At 43.6% G+C, this 20,673-nt stretch overlaps 1 protein-coding gene across 4 annotated transcripts in view; it reads right to left on the reverse strand.

Moving 5' to 3' along the window:
- Window positions 1–20,673, reverse strand: part of Abhd6 (abhydrolase domain containing 6, acylglycerol lipase) — a 45,304-nt gene that overhangs the window by 14,693 nt on the left and 9,938 nt on the right. The window contains exons 2-4 of one of the 4 annotated variants that reach the window (XM_026402024.2): window positions 19,172–19,236; window positions 10,010–10,162; window positions 698–854 (exon numbers count right to left, since the gene is read on the reverse strand). In XM_026402024.2, the coding sequence (XP_026257809.1) occupies window positions 698–854; window positions 10,010–10,128 (276 nt within the window). In that variant the 5' untranslated portion in view covers window positions 10,129–10,162; window positions 19,172–19,236. Of the gene's footprint in view, window positions 1–697; window positions 855–10,009; window positions 10,163–19,171; window positions 19,337–20,673 lie in introns of those variants that run through there. The other 3 variants (XM_026402025.2, XM_026402023.2, XM_077795637.1) reach the window with 3 other exon arrangements.

The raw sequence follows: 20,673 nt of genomic DNA on the forward strand, positions 1-20,673 counted from the left end.
AATACAGCATGCACCACACCACATACACCTGGGCAAAAAGTGAGCTGGAAAACTATTCCAGGAAGCTGCCAGATCAAGAACATTTCTCTGGCAAGAAAAAAAAAAAAAAAAAAAAAAGCAGAAGTAGAAGAAGTGGGGGAGGGGAGGAAGGAGCAAAACCAGCATGACTGCCGGCAGGGGGAGAGAAAGGAATCCTGGAGTATAAAATAATAAATGGCTGGGCACAGTGGTGCACCCCTATAATCCCAGCGGCTCAGGAGGCTGAGGCAGGAGGATCCGCGAGTTCAAAGCCAGCCTCAGCAAAAGCGAGGCCCTAAGCAACTCAGTGAGACCCTGTCTCTAAATAAAATACAAAATAGGGCTGGGGATGGGGCTCAGTGGTCAAGGGTCCCAGAGTTCAATCCCTAGTGCCCATTAAAAAAAACAAAGGCATAAATGGTTTTTAAAATCCCAGCCTGGGTTAGAAACCTTCCCTAAACAAATATTCACAAGGTTAAAAGCTTTCTAAAGTTTCACAAATAATATTCAACTCAATCAACTTCTTCTGACAAAAGAGTTTGAAGACGGCACTGTGTTGACTTTGAGACTGAACTTGAACTGCGCGGTCTTGGGTTCCCTTTGCTTTCCATCATTGCCCATGATGTCACATGCAAGTGGAAACCTTTTCTGTCTGAGAGAGAAGGCTTTGGAACTGCACCTTGACCACACTGAGCCACATGTCCTTGTGCGCAGAGAATCCGTGGAGCATGAGGATGGACGGCTTGTGCCCCGGTCTGCCCCGGAAGGAGTAACAGAACTGATAGTCTTCATGGTGCACGTAGCGGACCTGCATGCCCAACGTCCTCCGCCAGTACCTAAGGGGAGATAAAGGTAGCATGCTCTGGTAAGTGGCTTCAGGAGGGGGACCGGTCCTCCCTAGATGTCCTGCTTAGTGGTGGGACAAACTTCTCCCAGGTCTTACTGTCTGGGAGACCACCCAGGACTTCAACCTCAATGAGCACTAAGAAGGGAAAAGAGGTGTTTTCTTAAGAAACAGGTCACATTTAATAAACCTCTTGCTAAAATACATTTCTGGAGACTCCAGAGGGCTAACTTCTTTCCTGGGAACCGTGTGCACCCCGTCCTCTGGCTCTGATTCTCACAACATATGGCGGGGGGCTGAAGCTCGGCTTCTGATGGTTACATAAGACTTGGAAGTGGTGCAGTTTGGCCCCATATCAATTTCAATATGAAATTACCATAGAAACAAACTGAACTCTGTACGTGAAGAAGCTCTCCAAGATCAAAAATAATTAATTCAATCAGAGATTCACTTTGTGATATACTTTGCACTAAAAAAGAAGCAAAGTCCTATAAAAGCAAATAACCTTAACCCACTGGTCTTAACATTTGTGTAAAAATAAGGGGAAAGGGAAATAAGGATTTAGAGTCTTATTTACTTGTATCTGCACACAAAAGTGTGGGAACACTAAAAAGGCATCGTTAAGACAAGTAGCTAGAGCGGAGGTAGAGAATGAGGTGAGAAGTAAGTGGAACAGAACAGAGGTGGGAGGGAGACTTTTGTGTTCTTTTTGGTATTTTTCAATGAGTGCATTGCCTACACAAAAGATTAAAAATGCAAGAAAGTTGGCTAGCTTAAAAGCTCTCCTTATCAGGAAGCGAGCATATTTCAAAATTCTAAATCATGGCACCATAATGTGAACTTTTTCATTCATTCATATCCTGGCTCATTCATTTACTAACTATACAATTTTTTTTCTTTTTCTTTTCTTTTCTTTTTTTTTTTTTTGTACCAGGGATCGAACTCAAGGGTGCTTAACCATTGAGGCACATCCTGAGCCTTTTTTTATTTCGAGACAGAGTCTAAGTTGCCTGCAGTCTCACTAAATTGAACCTGTGATCCTCCTTCCTCAACATCCTAAACTGCTGGGATTACAGGCATGTACCACCACACCTGGCTTTAACTGTATGATTTTGAACCTCAATTTCTTCATCAACAACATGGGGAAATGTTGCATTCTGCCAAGGATATAGGAAAGGTTAAAAGAGAAAATTCACTGGTTACAGAAGTGCACGCCTGTAATCCTAGGGGCTTGGGACACAGAGGCAGGAGGATCCCAAGTTCAAAGTTAGCCTCAGCAACTTAGCAAGATTCTGTCCTAAAATAAAAAATAAAAAGGGCTGGGAATGTGGCTCAGTGATTAAGAACCCCCGAGTTCAATCCCTGGTACCAAAAAAAAAAAAAAAAAAAAAAATCCCAATAAGATACACCTTTTGTAGCTCAGTGGTAGAGCACCTTCCTAGCATGTGCAAGGCCTTGGGTTTGATCCTTAGCACCACCAAAACAAAACAGTCCTCATGCCCTTTGACTTAGTGATTGTACTTCCAGAAATGAGAGAGAGATTTTTTTAATATTTATTTTTTTTAGTTTTCGGTGGACACAACATCTTTGTTGGTATGTGGTGCTGAGGATCGAACCCGGGCCGCACGCATGCCAGGAGACCGCGCTACCGCTTGAGCCACATCCCCAGCCCCCATAAATAATTTTTTAACATGTTCAAACAGTGTTATTAAAATTAGAAAAGGAATGGGCTGGGGTTGTGGCTCATGGTAGAGCCCTTGCATGTGTGAGGCACTGGGTTTGATTCTCAGCACCACATATAAATAAAAAAAATAAAGGTCCATTGACAACTAAAAAAAATGTAAAAAAAAAAATTAGAAAAAGAAGTTGGACATGGTGGCACAGGAGACTAAGGTAGGAGGATTGCAAGTCGGAGGCCAGCCTCAGCAACTTAGTGAAGACCCTCTGCAACTTAGTGAGACCCTGTATTAAAAGAAAAAAAAAAAATACAAAAAGTCTAGGGATGTTGCTCAGTGGTTAAAGTGCTCTTGGGTTCAATCTCTAGCATGAAAAAATAAATAAATAAAATAAAGACAGTGGGGAGGGGAAAGGAAACAAAAAAGAAAATAAATAAAATCAGAATGTTAATCAATGTTAATCTTAGTGTCCATTAATAGAAAATGTATTACCTAAATCACTAAATAGCTACACAATGTAGTGTTTTTGTTATTTAAAGAGGTTTAAAGAATATTCAATAATATGGAAAAATATCTATGACATTATTTCAAGTAAAAAGCAGGACCCACTGGGCACAACTAGCTCAGGAGGCTGAGGCAGGACGATCAGGAGTTCAAAGACAGCTTGAGCAACTGTGAGGCACTAAACAACTCAGTGAGACCCTGTCTCTAAATAAAATGCAAAATAGGTCTAGAGATGTGGCTCAGTGGTCGAGTGCCCCTGAGTTCAATCCCCAGTACCAAAAACAAAAAACAAAAAAAACAGGACCCAATTTTTTATACTATGGATTCTGATTCTGATTCTGCTAAAACATTTTGAATTATACGCTGATAAGGTGGGGGGAGAGAGGCAGAAAGAACAACAGAGGAATTAAAGAAAATGATTCGAGGGATTATGGGTTCTTTTGTATTTTCTTGGTTACTTTTTAATAGTCTTCAAATTCTCTAGAACTCTCAAACAGATCAAGGAGGATCTGGGAAGCCCTTCTGGACTAGGCGAGGCCTGAGCAAGCTACTGGATATTCAACAAGCATTTGCTGAAGACTTTGGGAAAGGTGTAAAACCCAGAGGCCAGGGCGCGGCCAGCTAGGCCGACTGAACCCAGGGTGGAGAGAGCCAGGGCTGGCAAGTGAGGACCCCGTCACCAGGTGGAGCTCCCTGGAACTGGAAAACCTGACCTATGGCTCCAGAAACGGGGAGCAGAAGGAACAAATATTTTCATTAACTTAAAATGACACCCTCGATGAAAGAACGGCCAAAGGATTCTAAGCGGTTAGGCCAGCCAAAAAATGATGCAATGGCCCAGAAGGAAAACCCCGTGGCCCAGTTTCTTTGGTTGAATGATAAGAGTAAATTCTGACTCACAAAGTTGGAGATTAGACTTAGCTGCCACTTTACAGAACAGAAACAACCAGAAGAATTAAGTTGGGATGAATAAATGTCTCAAGATCAAGTTCTTTTCCAGATTTAGTAAAGAAGCCAAACTGCTCCTATTTCAGGGACAGAAGTCATTGAAGACTCTATTGATCTAAATCAAGAAGCCCAAGCTGGGCACCAAACTGCTCCTATTTCAGGGACAGAAGTCATTGAAGACTCTATTGATCTAAATCAAGAAGCCCAAGCTGGGCACGGTGGCACACACCTGTCATCCCAGCATTTCAGGAGGCTGAGACAGGAGGATCACGAGTTCAAAGCCAGCCTCAGCAACTTAGCCAGGCCCTAAGTGACTGAGTTGCTTAGGGCCTGGCTAAATTGCTGAGGCTGGCCTTGAACTTGCAATCTTCCTGCTTCAGCCTCCCAAGCCTCTGGGATTACAGGCATGTACCACCATGCCCAGCCATTTGTTTCCATCTTTTGACTATTTTAAAGATTGCTGTTATGAACATTAGCGTATGAATATTGTTTGAGTCCTTACTTTCAGTGCTTTGTGGTATATACCTATGGAGTGGAATTGCTAGATTGTATGTTAATTCTGTTTTCTGTTCTGAGGAAACACTAAACTTATTCACAGTCACTATGCCATTTTACAGTCACACCAGCAATGCATAAAGGTTACAATTTCTGCATATCTTCACACGTTTATTTTTTAAATGTCATGTATATTTTTCCACAATAAAAAGAAAGAAACTCATACTCAATAGCACTTGTTTGGGCTGGCCTTGAATTTACCACCCTCCTGCCTCTGGCTTCTGAGTCGCTGGGATTACCGACGTGCACACGTGCACCAACACAACCAGCTTGCGCCCCTCTACTTTTAAGGGTTAATGTCATTAGATCAGGCCCATGTGGACATCGCCCTGTTTCAAAATCAGCTATATACAACATAACTGTATATAACATAACCACCATGGGAATGGTATGTCATCAGAATCACAGATCCTGGGGGATTAGGGAGGGACATCTTTGAGAAACCAATTTAGTAATTCTGCCAACTAAAGGGGTCAAGATTAAGCTTTGTTTTCCCTGGATATCTAGTTAACACAGTCCACTTACCCCATTGCTACCTTTGTCATACATCAAGAGATAGGGCTGGAGCTGGGCATCCAGGCCTGTAATCTCAGGCCTGTAATCCCATGGTGGCTCAGGAGGCTGAGGCAAGAGGATCACAAGTTCAAAGCCAGCCTCAGCAACTTAGTGAGACCCTAAGCAACTCAGCGAGACCCTGTCTCTAAATAAAATATGAAATACGCTCTTTTAAGGTCTTCAGGGAATAGTCCGAGAAGGGCAATAGCTGGGTCAAATGGTGGTTCCATTCCCAGCTTTCCCAGGAATCTCCATACTGCTTTCCAAATTGGCTGCACCAGTTTGCAGTCCCACCAGCAATGTACAAGAGTACCCTTTTCCCCACATCCTCGCCAGCACTTGTTGCTGTTTGACTTCATAATGGCTGCCAATCTTACTGGAGTGAGATGGTATCTTAGGGTGGTTTTGATTTGCATTTCTCTGACTGCTAGAGATGGTGAGCATTTGTTCATGTACTTGTTGATTGATTGTATGTCCTCCTCTGAGAAGTGTCTGTTCAGGTCCTTGTTGCTGGCCTAAGGGAATTACAACTGATTTGGGGTTACTTATCTTGTATTCATCCAAATTTACCTATTAATTCCAATAAATTGTCTACAGATTTTTTTAGACTTTTTATGCATACCAGCCTGCCACCTGCAAACAGTGTCAGTTTTATTTCTTCATTTCTGACCCTTATCCATTCTTCTCTCTTGTATGTATACAAGCAAATTATTTGCTAAGATTTCTTATCTGTATTGCACTAACAAGTTTCTTTGGAAAAGCAAAAAATTTAGAAAAGAATCTCAAGTCTTTTTCACCCTGGGAAGCCCTGATATTTTCATTATGCAATGAAAGTCAGAACAGCCTCTGACGGAGCAGAAGCTGCTCATCCACCGTAGCTACAGAACCCCCAGTTGTGCTTCTCTGTCAACTCACGGCAAAGCATCTGGCACCTTCTGCAGGAGCAACTACGGTTCATGGTTCCTGACACTATGTAAATGAGGTGGCCTTGCACCAGGGACAATTTAATCCAAAGAGAGCTGATCTTAAAACTGACTTGTGGACTACCAGGGACACCTCTCTCTGTACTCCAAGATCCCAGAGGGAGTCAGGAGCTCATGCTGAGATGAGCTCACCAAGCCCTTGTACTGGGACAGGCAACAGGGCAGGGTAGGGGAGTGGGGGTGTGTGTTCGGGGTGTGGAGCTACCACTGCTGCCTGATGTTCCTGTTTGTCTGGCAATCTTGAAACTTCACCTGACTCACCCAGGTCTGCCAGTTTATTATGGGAGGTTGAGCAGAGGAAGGCCTTTGGGGTAGCTGTGATTGAGGGATTTAAGGGTAAAGTTGTTCATTCTCTGTCACCCACTGCATAAATGTCACCTGTCGTGAGTTTCTTTGGTGGAAACAGGCTGTGCTTTTTGGTACAGCAGTGGAAGCCACTCACAGGACTTCTGACAGCTCTCTGCCATGGCATCCTGGGAGCTATTACTGTCATCATAATCTCCATGTCACAATGCCATCTGGCATGATCTGAAAGGTTTTCCAGGATTTTTTTCCCATCCTTTTCAACCCAGCTGGGCCTTCTCGGCCTGTGTGTTTGAGTACACAAGATAAGAGCATTGTGTTTGTCTCTGGGCCACTGCTCTGAGCTGGGTGACCAGAACGGGCAGGCTTTAAGATCACATGCATTGAGCCAGGTACATGCCTATAATACCAGTGACTTGGGAGGCTAAGGCAGGAGGATTGCGAGTTTGAGGCCAGTCTGACTCAAAATAAAACATAAAAAGGGCTGAAGATGCAGCTTAGTGGTGGATTGCCCCTGGGCTCAATAAAAATAACTTTTGCTATGCAGTATGATTCATTTTTTTTTTTTTTTGAGAGAGAGAGAGAGAGAGAGAGAGAGAGAGAGAGAGAGAGAGAGAATTTTAATATTTATTTGTTAGTTTTCGGCGGACACAACATCTTTGTTTGTATGTGGTGCTAAGGATCGAACCCGGGCTGCACGCATGCCACGCATGCTTGAGCCACATCCCCAGCCCTGCAGTATGATTCATAATAGACAAAACATGGCAACATCCAAAGTGTCCATCAACAACAGTTGGATGGATAATAAAATGTGGTAGAATCATATTGTCTTAGGCTGTTTTCTGTTTTTATAACAAAATACCTGTCATTGGATAATTTTTAAAAGTAAGAGGTTTGTGTTTTTTTTTTTTTGTGTGTGTGTGTGTTTCATGATTCTGGAGGTTGGCAAGTCCAAGAATATGGTGCTGACCTCTGCTCAGCTGCTGGTGAGGGCTTTGTCTGCCTCAACTTAGCAAAAAGCAGAAAGGCAAATGGGCATGTGCAGAAAAGACAAAACATGCGGATCTGCCTTGATTTACAACAACCCACTGTCATGCAATAGCTGATCCAGCTCTGCTAGAACTGCACTAATCCCTCTTAATGACCTAATCACCTCTTAAAGGCTCCACTGCCTCTCAGTGCTGTTATGGTGGGAATCAAACCTCAACATGAATTGTGGAAGACAGAAACCACTGCACAGACATTATTCAGCTATAACAGGAATGAACAAACCTTAAAAATACATGCTAAGTGAAAGAAAGAAAGGCCATATAGTGTATGTCCATAACAGGCAAATCCCAAAGAGACAAAAATTAGTGATTGCCAGGAGATGGGGAAAGAAAGCAACTGAGCGTGACTGCTCACCAGAGTGGGGGTTCCTTTGGGGAGGTGGGAGAGTTCTAGAATTAGATAGTGGCAACCACTGTACAACAACAAAACCACTGAACTATTTACTTCAACATGGTGAATTTTATATTATGCCAATTTGAATTCAACATAAAGATGAAATATTTCCCATGAGTTTATTTTTCCTCTTTAAAAATCAAAATTACTCTGACAGCCTTCTCCTTGAGAGCCTGGGGAGCCTGGGAGTTGAGAGACCAAGGCAGGATGGAGACTGGCCTCCCGAGGTGGGTGGAATTAGCCTTTTATAATCACACCTCTGTGTGCAGCCATATCCATGGTTACAATCTACATCAGTGAGCTGTATTCTCAGCTCCAATTAGATTTAACAAAAAAATGGCATTTGTGTGTGGAAGCCCATGGTGCCTTGGAAGGGCCATGAGATGGGGGCACATCCCTGGCCTCCCCATCTGGGGACCACCCAGAATTCCTGCTACCAGTGCTGTAAGGGCACTGCCACTTAAGTAGCTAAAGGCTTTTGCCCATGCAGAAGAGGATCCTAGATGATCTTCTGAAGAGGTCACCACTCCTCACTCATCCTAAAAGACAGTGAAACAGTAAAAGTTGAAAAGCTGCCTTCTGTTCAATTAGCTTCTTTTCCAGGATCAGAGCCTGGTGGCAGGCGGAAAATTCCACACTCAAACCAAGGGGAGCCAGAAAGAAGGGCCAGTCAACAGCAGGTCTTCTGTGTATAGGAGTTACCAAAGCTCCTCCACCTTCCTCAAGTCCCAGTTAAACCCCAGTGGGCTTACCCGGCACAGAGGAACCGGTGTCCATTTTACCATGGGGGCAAGAGGAGTGGGTTTATTTGATAAATGGACAGGAAGAAAAGAATCATGAGCAGGTTGCTTCCTTTTCAAGTGCTAACCTGATTCCCCCCAAGGACAAAGGCTCTGTGCAGGGCAGCCCCACCTTTCTGGCCTCTTATTCCAGGTACCAAGGAGAAAAGAGGCTCAGAGCCTTTGGCCCACAACAGTATCAGGGCTAGAACTTAACAAGGTTCTCTAATGTCACTGTGTTTATTTTTTTTATACTAACTTTCCACTTATGGTACTTAGGGCAAAGCTTGCAATTTACAGTGGTGATATATATATCACTTTTTTGTTTTGGACCAGGGATTGAACCCAGGAGTACTCTACCACTGAGCTATGTCCTCAGTCCTTTTTCTTTTCTTCTCTTTTTTTTGGTACAGGGGATGGAACCCAGGGGTGCTTAGTCACTGAGCCACATCCCCAGCCCTTTTTATGTTTTCCTTGGAGACAAGGTCTTGCTAAGTTGCTGATTCTGGCCTTGAACTTTGTGATCCTCCTGCCTCAGCCTCCCGAGGCACGGGGATTACAGACTTGTGCCACCATGTCTGGCACATCACTTTTTAAATGAATAAATTTGAGGTTAAAAAAAAAAAAAGATGACTTACTCTAAAGAAAATACAAAAGAAAAGAACAGGTGGTATGCAGATACAGCAAGAAACAAGGTGGAACAAAAATGACAGACATTTTTGAAACTTCTTTCTTTTTTCTGTCACTTTATAATTTAGAGCAACTCTAAGGCATTCTGCCCTACACATGCTTCTCACTGTCACTGGTCCTGGAGTTTCTAATACTGTTTTTTTTTTTTTTTTTTTTAAGTACCAGGGATTGAACTGACTGAGCCACATCGCCAGGACTTTTTTCTTTTTTCTTTTCTTTTAATTTAGAGACAGGGTCTCATTGAGTTGCTTAATGCCTCACTAAAAGTTACTGAGGCTGGCTTTGAACTCACGATCCTTCTGTCTCAGCCTCCCAAGTTGCTGGGATTACAGGCATGCACCACCGCGCCTGGCTGTAGTTCACTTTTCAGTGACATCGCTGCTCCTGCCAGGACACTGCTAGGTCAGAATCCAGAGATGAGAAAACACCAAAGGAGCCCCACAGACATGCACAGTCCTTGCTCATAGCCAGCCAGGGGCTCTGGGATTGTGATGACCTCAAGAGCAAAGTGTTACCAGAAATCTGCAAGAATTTAACCTGATGAAAAGCAACTAGCAACTCTTCCCAACTCTCCCAGAATTCAGGAGGGTGCATGTCTTTCAACTTTTCTTCATGCTTGAAATATTCCAGGATCAGATGGTAAACAATGGGACAGGCAGAGGAGATAACATCATGGTACTCTTGAGAATATCAAGTACATAATCAACTTACCAATAATAGATTCTTATCAGTGCTGAAGGCCACAGGAGAAAGGAGGCTACAAATGCCAAGATGGGGATGGCCAGCGTCCCGCCCGCGATCACAAACATGTTCACCACGTCCAGGTCCATCCTGTTCTTCAAGGTCAGCCAACACCTGCAGCGGCTGGAGAGAGCAATGGTTTTGAAACCTTCTTCGGAGAAGAAAAATGAAAGATCCACAAGAAAGGAACAGATCAGGAGGAAGCAAAGCAGACAAATGCTTCAAACAGACAAGATAACCAAAGGTAACGAGGAATCCTTCAGAGGGTCTTATGTATATTTTTTCTTTTTTTAGGTGCTGGGGATTGAACCCAGGGCTTTGTGCATGCAAGGCAAGCACTCTACCAACTGTAGATCCCCAGTCCAGGTCTTGCATGTTTAGAAAAGGAAAATCAAAACTATAAGGCACTTTGTGGGATAACTGGGAAAATCTGAGTAAGGACTAAGTATTAGATAATATTATTCTATCACTGCTACAATTCTGTCTATGGTACCAGGCATTGAACCCAGGGGTGTGCTACCACTGAACTACATTCCTAGCCTTTTTATTTTGAGACAGGGTCTTGCTAAGTTGCTAAGGCTGGCCTTGAACTTTCAATCTTGCCTCACACTCCCAAGTCACTGGGATTACAGGTGTGCGCCACTGCACGGCTAATGCTATATTTCTTGAGTATGATAAAGAAACCGTGGGGTTGGGGTTATAGCTCAGTGGTAGAATACTTGCCTCACAAATATGAGGCATTGGGTTCAATCCTTAGCACCACATAAAAAATAAGGTATTATGTCTACCTACAATTAAAAAATAAAATATTTAAAAAAAGAAGCTGTGGCTATATATGTGTGAGCAGAATGACCTCATTCTTAGGATGTGCCTGCTGAAGTTTTAAGTGGCATATGATGGTATCTGCTCCTCACTTTCAAAAGTTCAGAAGAGAAAAGGTAATGTAAATATAAGTGGAGAGGGAGGGAAAGAAATAAAGCAAATACAGGGAATGTTAACCACTAGGGAATCTAGGTGGATGATATGGTATTACTCCTTCTACTCTCAACACACTTGAAATTTTAAAAAATAAAAAGAGGAGTTGGGCATTGTGGTGCATGCCTGTAATCCCAGCAGCTCAGGAGGCTGTAGTAGGAGGATCACAAGTTCACAGCCACCCTCAGCAACTTAGTGTGGTCCTAAGCAAATCAGTGAGACCCTGTCTCTAAATAAAATATAAAAGGGGATGTGGCCCAGTGGTTAAGCACCTCTGGGTTTCAATCCCTGGTACCAAAATAATAATAATTTTAATAATAAAAAATAAAAAGCACACAGAACCTTAAATAAATAAATGAATAGACATATAGACATGTGTGCTTGTACACACAGAATATCACTGGATGGGTATAAAAGAAACTGGCAATGGTGGTGACATTTAAGGTGGGGAATACGCAGCTGCATGTCATATAAATATATAACCTATTAAAAAACAAATAATACAAGATAAGAAGTTGGGGGAGCAGGGTGCAGTGGTGTACACCTATAACCCAATGGCTTGGGAGGCTGAGGTAGGAGGATCCTGAGTTCAAAGCCAGCCTCAGCAATTTAGCAAGGCTCTAAGCAACTCAGTGAGACCCTGTCTCTAAATAAAATACAAAATAGGGCTGGGGATGGGGCTCAGTGGTTAAGTGCCCCTGGGTTCATTCCCTGGTACCAAAAAAAAAAAAAAAAAAGACCTTCACCGGGCGCAAATGAAGGCTACCATGTAAGGTCCACAGGGCAAGGACAGTGTCCCCAGCACTGAGACTAAGGCCTGACATGTAACAGGCCCTTTTGAAATTGCAGTTCAAAAAGTCCCTATCTAGTCTTGTCTCATGAACTCACAACATGGTTCAATCTGGCATAGAATGAAAACTATTGCAAGTCCCATTACCTCCCTGACACAGAACACAACTCCTGCAAGGACCTGCAAGCCAGGTGTGATGCTCTGCCATGATACCTAGCTACCTGTGTTAAATCAGAAAGTCCTTAAAAAATGCTGAGGGCCATTGGGAATTCTGACCCAGCTGCCGGAAGTTAATCACACCATGGAACTTTGGACCAGGAATTAGAGCATTTTCTGCGAAAGTCATATATATTCCCCAGAACACACTGCTCCAAGAAAAAGCATTAAGACCCACCAAATCATGGCCTTCCTTATGTTTCCTGTAAAGAGATTTCTCCCGTACACCTCTGTCAAGTGATATTTATTTCAATTTTATAACGAACTCACTGACCTCACAACCATCGAGCCCAAGGTCTGGCAAACGTGTCCCATAAATGATGTCCCATAAACGTGTCCCATAGTATGATGCCTGTGTGGCATCTACTCAGCTTGCCATCAGAGTGAGAGAGCAGTAGTGAACAATGTGTGATCAGTGGGTGTGACTGCGTTCCAATAAAACTTTATTTATATAATTAGGCTGTAGACTGCATTAGGCCTGCAGGCTGTATTCGCCAATCCTTGATAGATCACACCAACCCTGTCAGAGAGGCCAGGTGGTGTTTTATCATATTTTATAGGCTAGGGAAATCGAGACTCCATAAGGTTAAGTAACCTGCCAGAGGTCATCCAGTTGTAGGTTACAAAACAGGTTTTGAACTTGGGCACATTGCCTTTGCAGGGAGGTCTATTTAATTTTTTTCAAATGGCCTTTCTGCCATCTTTGTAATTACTTTGCTGATATTCACTGGGCATGGTGGCACATGCCCAGTGGCTGGGGAGGCTGAGGCAGGAGGATCAAGAGTTCAAGGCCAGCCTCAGCAACTTAGTGAGACCCTGTCTCTAAACAAAATACAAAGTAAGGGAGATGTGGCTCTGTGGCTAAGCTCCCCTGGGTTCAAGCCCCAGTACAAAAAAAAAAAAAAAAAAAAAGGGAACTCACACTCATCACTCCCAATTTCTCCTGAAGATTTGAACTCTATTTTTCAAACAGGTTTGGTCCCACAAGCCTCTCTCATGTCTCTCTTTCATAAACACGAAATTTGTCTTTAACTTTTTAAATCTTTTGTATTACATTGGTATATAACCTATTAAAAAATAAATAATACACAGTAAGAATCAGGGGAAAACAAGCCCATAAGGTAGTGTCCTAATGTCTTCCTTAAGACCCAAGAGACCCAGGTGACAGATACATGGGTAGGTGGGTTAAATGGTCCTTTTCCATCTCACGCACATTCTATCTGGGTCATGATGACAACTGCCTCCTTCCCAGGGTGCAGCACCGACTCTGCTTCTCATTCAGCTACCTCTGGGCTTCTTACTATTTGCAATTTTCCCAGCATGCTTGAATTGTTGGCCTATTTCTTCTGGAGGCAGAGTTCCATGAGGTTGGGGATAATCATCCCTGCCCTTTCTCAGGGCCAGCTATGGCATAGGACACAAAAACTACAAATGGATTAATGGAAAGTAATTACAAAATGGGCTCCATCCTGTTTAATTTGTTTTAGGAACAACCATTCCCAGTGATACTGCAAGACATGATGGTTATTTTGTTTTTGTTTTTTTGATACCAGGGATTGAACCCAGGGGTACCAATCCACTGAATAACCACTGATCCATACCCCCAGCCCCTTTTTACATTTTATTCAGAGACAGGGTCTGGCTGAGTTGCTTATAACCTCACTAAGTTGCAGAGGCTGGCTTTGAACTTGTGATCCTCCTGCCTCAGCCTCCCAAGCCGCTGAGATGACAAGCATGGGCCACCATGCCGGCCCGGCTCTGATGTTTTATTGCTTTCAATAATCACAAAATTGCCAGAGGAGTCACCTGGTAAATTCTGGGTACAAGAGCTGGGAGCATGGCTGGGTGGTAGAGCACTTATTAATTAGCCTGTGCAAAGCTCTGGGTTCAGACCTCAGCACTGCGAACAGAATAAAAAGAACTGCTGGGCATAATTGGAGGCTCTAAGAGGCCTTGCCATCAAGGGGTAAGCAAATTCATCATGAGAGAAAGGGATTTGTACAAATCTGAACATCATGGATCTCATGTGAGCCGATGAATGTGGGAAGTGTCGGCTTCGCCAAGACTCTTCCACATCTCAGAGAGTCTTTAAAAAATGCTGAGGGCCATTGCGAATTCTGACCCCAGAGCTGTAGGATGTTAATATACCACTTACCTTTGGACCAGGAATTAGAGTACTTTAGTCCAAAGCCATATATATATGGACTGAATGACTAAACCGAAGGTAAGATTGGGAAAAGAGAAACCTCCCTGCTTGACAGGTACCTGCTGTGGATGTCACCCTCAGTTCCAAGAGAAGGTCTACCAGGCTCCTTTTCATTCAATAGCAAAATAAAGTCTTGGGTAGCGCATGATCCCTTTAGTAAAGTTTGGGTTTATTACAGAGAACTGCACACTTTGCCTGATGAGGTCAAAGAAAGCCAGGTCCTCACTGAAGAGACCGAAAAGTGCTTCCTGATGGCAGTGATTTCATACAGATAAGGAGCAGGAGATCATGCCTATCTCTGCGACATGCTCCATTTGACAAAGAATTGGACCCAGCATTCCTTTAAAAGAGCAGCTCCTCTGCCTGTGGATATTATTAATAGAACACTTTATTCTATTAATAAATGACAGTGACCCCCAGGGAAGGCTGAAGACAGAAAGGAACCTGATTCCCTGGGATCCAGGAACCACCAATGACAGAAAAATCAGAAAACCAACTATCGCATGTAACACAGTTTGCCAGACTAGGGGTCCTACATAACTGATGGCTTGTGAGATGATTTTAGGGAGTGGGAGAACATTAAGTAATGCTTCAGGGGTACGCTGCCTCCGCTCACACTGACATACATTCTAAGACAGCCACCTCTTTTTTATTTTATTTCATTTTATTTTTTGATTCGAGGGATTGAACCCAGTGGCACTTAACCCCTGAGCCACATCCCTAGATCTTTTTTGATTTTTAGATAAGGGTCTTGGTTCAATTGCTTAGGACCTTGCTAAATTGCTGAGGCCGGCTTTGAACTTGCAATCCTCCTGCCTCAGCCTCCTGAGCTGCTGGGGTGACAGGTGCTTTTCATTTCAGGTCCTATTTAGGTCAAAGACTAACTCTCAGGATGAGGGTGTTACACAGCAATCTGACCCTACAGCCTCTTGGAGGTATTCAGCTAGTTGATAACATTGTTCCCTTTTATTTATTTTTATGGATACTTTCAAGTTATGGTAGGGATGCAAATCAACATTAAGGAGAAATTTAAGCCAGGCACAGTGGCACAGTCCTGTAATCCCAGCACCTTGGGAGGCTGAGGCAGAAGGATCATGAGTTCAAAGCCAGCCTCAGTAACTTAGCAAGGCCCTACACAACTTAGCAAGGCTCTGTCTCAAAATAAAATAATAAAAAGGGCTGGGGATGTGGCTCAGCAGTTAAGTGGCCCTGGATTCAATTCCCAGCACCCCAAAAAAGGAAAAGAAGAACAACAAGAAGAAATTTAAGTAAAAAGAAAAGAAAGAAAAATGTTAACTAGGGAACACATGGATCTAGGAGAACCATGACCTGGTGTATACAAGGCTGCAGTGGAGGGGCAGGTGCACAGGGCCCACTGGGCTGGGGGTTGTTCCAGCCAGCTGTCCCCTACCCGGCTCTTCCACACATCCACTGCAAGACCTTGTTTTCCTTTTATAAAATGAGACTATTCAACCAGATCATCCCTTCTGTTCTTTCCTACTCTTAAAACATTTCTGAAATTATGCCAGACAATTAAAGAGTAGAACCTGGCTTATCCTCTCCAGCATCTTGTCCCCTATATTTTTCGCAGAAGCTAAAATAGTACCTAGCAGACATTTGGTGCTTAAATAATGTTCATGCCTGATTTCATAAATTGAAAAAGAAAAACACTCTTTTTTTCCATGGCTATTGTATAAGGTGAGGCACCCCGGGGCCCCGCAGCACCGTGTGAAGTGAGGTAATGTCAAGCTGGCCATCGTGGGAGGGAAACACGCTGTCACATCCCATGCCAGAGCCTGCCACTCAACCTCCTCTGCCACCTGTTAACATCCAAGCTGGGCATCTGGGGCCTGTAGCTCTGAACACAGGGCCAAAGATTAATTGGACAAGAGTTGTTAGTGGATCCTGATAAAACACAGCATGAGAGAAATGGAGTGATTCTGGGGTTAGAAGTCAGGCATGACATTTCACCGTTCTCTTTCAATGCTCTCAATGAAAACCGGGGATCCTGAGCTACAATCCCTTAATCTTCAGGGTGTAAAGCAAAACCCAAGAATAAACAGAATGTAGAGCGCTTTCTAGAATCTTGCCCTTCTCTATATGTCTCTGTATAGTCCATCAGATTTGACAAACTGAAGTTTTGCTCCCTCCAAAATAGCAATGGTTGTCATGACAACAACAAAAACAATAACCGTGACCATCACCAGAGACCTAAGAGCAACCACCTCCGTCTACTGAGGACTCTGTGCTAGGTCCCAGGAAGAGGTTCACATAATCTTCCCCTTTTAAAGATGGGAAAACTGAGACTTAAAGAAGTTAACAAATGTCCCTAGTCTCCCAGTTGGTAAATGCTATGACCTGAATTTTAACCCTCTCCTGTGGATGTCCCCAGTTCACGCTATTTTTGCCTTTTCAAAGCTTGCTGTAGCAGATATTCATTGTGCTTCAGTTATGCACAAGGCACAGAGTTCAATGTCCTCATGGGCAACATCCACATTTCTTTAGAACTGTTGCAACAGCAACGAACATGTTAATAACTTTACAATTTACCATTCAGCTTACTCCCTGTTCTTGCTGGTATGTTTTAAAAACTATTGGGTGCTGCTTATAATTTTTTTTAATTGTGCAATATAAAAAAAAATTCTCCCCACAATGTTTTCCACTAGAAAAACAGTATGTTCTTGAAATGAGTTTAAGTCCCCAACTGTTAAACAGCACTGCATCTACCCCACACTGATTTCTGGAAGGAGTTCTTGGAAAGAAAACGAATTTCTCAAAACTATCACTGAAGATCAACAGCTAAAAAAGACGCAGTGAACATTCTCTTGTGTGGAAGCCCCAGAATCCATGGAACAGAATAACTGGAGAAACGGGTTGTTCTATTTCCTTGTCATATATTGTTATGGGCCAGGCTATATGAGCAATGACCAAACAGACTTCATTTTGCCCTGAGATGCCACATCATGTAAGACATGCTTCTCCCAGGGAAAGCCCCACCTCTGTACCCATCAATAGTTGCTTAGCATCGCATGTTTGGCAACACAAAATGACAGTTCTTATACAAATGTAAAAGTGTTCTCTCTTTGGTTCCCGTTTTTCTTGGGCAATGTACCCTGTCCGAGATTGATTGTCTAGATGTTAGTAACCATTCTTTAACGTGTACACAACTAGGGATGTTGGGCTTGCTCTCTTTTCTGCTTATGATTTTAGATCTTATGACATTTGTTTATGGTTTTGAATCATAGCAACAGTCACTTATGCTTTAATATGGTTTTGGACTATAAAAGGTGTACTCAAACCCCGGGAAGGGGTCAATGGGTGTAGACTTGCAGCCTACCCCCTGAACCACCAGCTGGTGGATCCAGACTGCCGGTTGGTGAATAAAGCTTCCATCTCCCACTTTAAGATCGACTCGGTGATTTATCGAAATCTTGCCTTAACAATATATCTTCTCCATCATAGAGGAAAATCACAGTGAAATTTCCAAACAAGTAGGTTAGTTTGCACCAGTTATGAATGCAAGAGTGACAAAGCCCCCAGGATTACTGTCCACAGGTGCTCACCTCTGCCTTCTTCGTGACCTCATTGTCTCCCCCTCACTCTGGCTGAACCATTTCTCCTGTAATTTGCTGCCCCAGCAACTCCACTGCTGAAGCAAGCCAAGGCTGAGCATCCCTGGCCAGGGTACCACATGCTCTCCTCACTCTCTCCCTTGGATATTCCCACAATGCTCTCCTTAATTCCTCCTCACTTCCATCCTCCAGCTCTCTCCTCTGCAAGATAAGAGCTCCTTCCACACTTTTCCAAATGCCTGCTTTACCACACCAATGATCCCATGGCCCTGCAATGCTCCAGGCACGTCTCTCCTGGCTCCTCCTGACTCACGGGCCTCCGCACCCCCATCAGCCTTGCCTCCTAGATGCCAAGGCATCGTCTACTCTTCCCATCACTTCCTCTCACCACTCCAGCTATGCAATAGCGGAGAGGTGCTGTCTCTTGTCTTGAAGTCAACTTGTCTGAATCTAGATAAACTGTCATTTAAGTTAAAATTAATCAAATTCAATTAAATCTGAAATTCAGCTCTCATGTCAGATGGAGGACTTCCTAGGAATCTGACAACTCCCCCAGCAGCGCGTAGGGGCCAGACCCCCATTTCTATAAAAACTATTATTTTCCACCTCGAGTTCCTCCACTACCAACTCCAGGAGGAATCCCCTCATCCACACCAGGGATTGGGCTGCACTGGTCCAAAGTCTACCAGATAAAATGTGCAGCACCCCTTAGGGTCCCAGCCCCACTGCCCAGTTCTGACTTCCCCATTCTGCCTGCACCAACTAACCAATTCCTTATCTTATGCCAGGTCCACACGGCCTCCTTCCAATGGAGTGCCCTGCCATCCTGGCTACCTGGTGAACTTTTTTTGTGCATCCAGGGCCAGTTCCAGTACCATATTCCACAGGAAAGCACAGTGGTTCCAGAAGCCTAGGCCTTCTAGAATTCTTTCACATCAGAGCTCTGCTCCAGGTACAGTTTTGGAGAACTGTTTATAGGGGAGGGGTGGATGCTGAAGCTTTGAAAGCCTCCAGGAATCCAATCCCCTCCCATCAGACTTAAAGAACCACCCACATAGGTGACCTGTGTAGAGGGGAGGGAGCTCAGAAGCAGCCTAGCCTCAGGAAGGGCTACTTTGTTGTCTATGGTGTTAAAAATCCATATTTTCCAGGTGCAGTGGCATACTCCTGTAATCCTGGTGGCTGGGGAGGCTGAGGCAGAAGGATTGCAAGTTTGAGGCCAGCCTCAGCAATTATGAGGCCCTGAGCAACTCAGCGAGACCCTGTCTCTAAATAAAATATAAAAGAGTTGGGGATGCTGCTCAGTGGGAAGTACAGCTGGATTCAATCCCCAGTTCAAAAAATAAAAATAAAATTAAAAGATCCATACTTACTCTGCAAAGAGCACAGCTTTCTTTCCCAACTGCTACCGGCTTTGACAGGAGCTGAAAATGAGATTCTGGAATCACAAGAAATAAGATGACAAAGCATTAAATCATCTTAGGGAATATGAATGGAGCGCTCAGAGCGGCCAAATGGTTGGCTGAATAGAGCAAAGCTGCTGGGCCTAGCCAGCACATGGGAGTGCAAACATCCTGTGGCTTTATAGTCTGCCCTAGGTTCAGGTTACCTCCCCAATTAGGCAAAAGTGCACTGAGGGCGGGGCATCTCTGATAAGGAGCCAGGCCTAGGAAGGGTTACAGGTCAAAGAGGAAAGCAGGTGAAGGTCAAGCAGGGAAGGACCACAGGACAGCCTGGTTCCCTGGGTGGGAAACACAACAATGAGAAAACCAGATGTACTTGGCTCTAGGCCTACAAACTTAACAAAGAACCTCGGATAAAGATACCGAAATCTCCTTCCCTTTCTGGACCCCAGCTTCCCTAAACATTGCCTTCAGGAAGTTATGGAGGAAGGGTGAGGACCAAAGGTCAATAGGGCTATTGGAGGGACAGCACGCACAGGGCTGGCCACAAGCACAGAGGAACTGGCAAAGGCTCTGTAACAGGAGTGTGAGGCCACAGGTAAGGGAAAATAAAGCCACAGGATCTGGGGACTGTTTCAGATAGGTGAGTGTTTAACCATGAAACGTCTAGAAGAAATCATGAGAACTCTGTCCTAAAATATCTCCAAGGGGAAGGCCTTTCCAAGAGAGGTATAAAAACCAGAAGCCATGGGGGGGCTGCGGGTGTGGCTCAGTGGTAGAGGGCTTGCCTCATGTGTGTGAGGCACTGGGCTCAATGCCCAGCACTGCATATAAATAATAAATGAATAAAATAAAGGTCCATCAACACTAAACAAAACAAAACAAAAAACAGAAGCCATGACAAAACATCACTATTTACAAAATAATTTTTGCACTATTATCATTATCATTACAAAAGAGTAAGAAGCTGATGACATAAAAATGTTTGTTTTATGGTACTAAGAATTGAGCCCAAGGACTCCCACATGAGATTCTGGGAATCATAAGAAATAAAATGTCAAAGCATTGAATCACTGAGGCCAAACTCTGCCAAGTGCTCTACCACTGAGCTACATGCTCAGCCCTTCTCATTTCATTTTGAGACAGGGTCTCAGTTGCTCAGGCTGACCTCAAACTTGCAATTTAAATTGTGCATTACTGCAATCGGCTAAAACTGGTTTTTAAACATCTACTCAAAAGTGATATCATCAACAGGATTAAAATATGTCAACACATATCAAAGGTAACAAACTTCCTTAATGTATAAAAGGGTCCTACAAATCAACAAGAAAAAAATCCATTAAAGAAAAGATGAGCAAATAATCTGCATAAATAACATACCAGAAAGGAAACTGCAATGACTCTTAAACATAGAAGGTGCTCAATCTCATTTAAAAGGAGACAGGCAAATCACATCTACAGGTTTGTGGTGG

This window comes from Urocitellus parryii, chromosome 3 (assembly GCF_045843805.1).
Source record: "Urocitellus parryii isolate mUroPar1 chromosome 3, mUroPar1.hap1, whole genome shotgun sequence".
In the NCBI taxonomy this organism is placed as follows: Eukaryota; Metazoa; Chordata; class Mammalia; order Rodentia; family Sciuridae; genus Urocitellus; species Urocitellus parryii.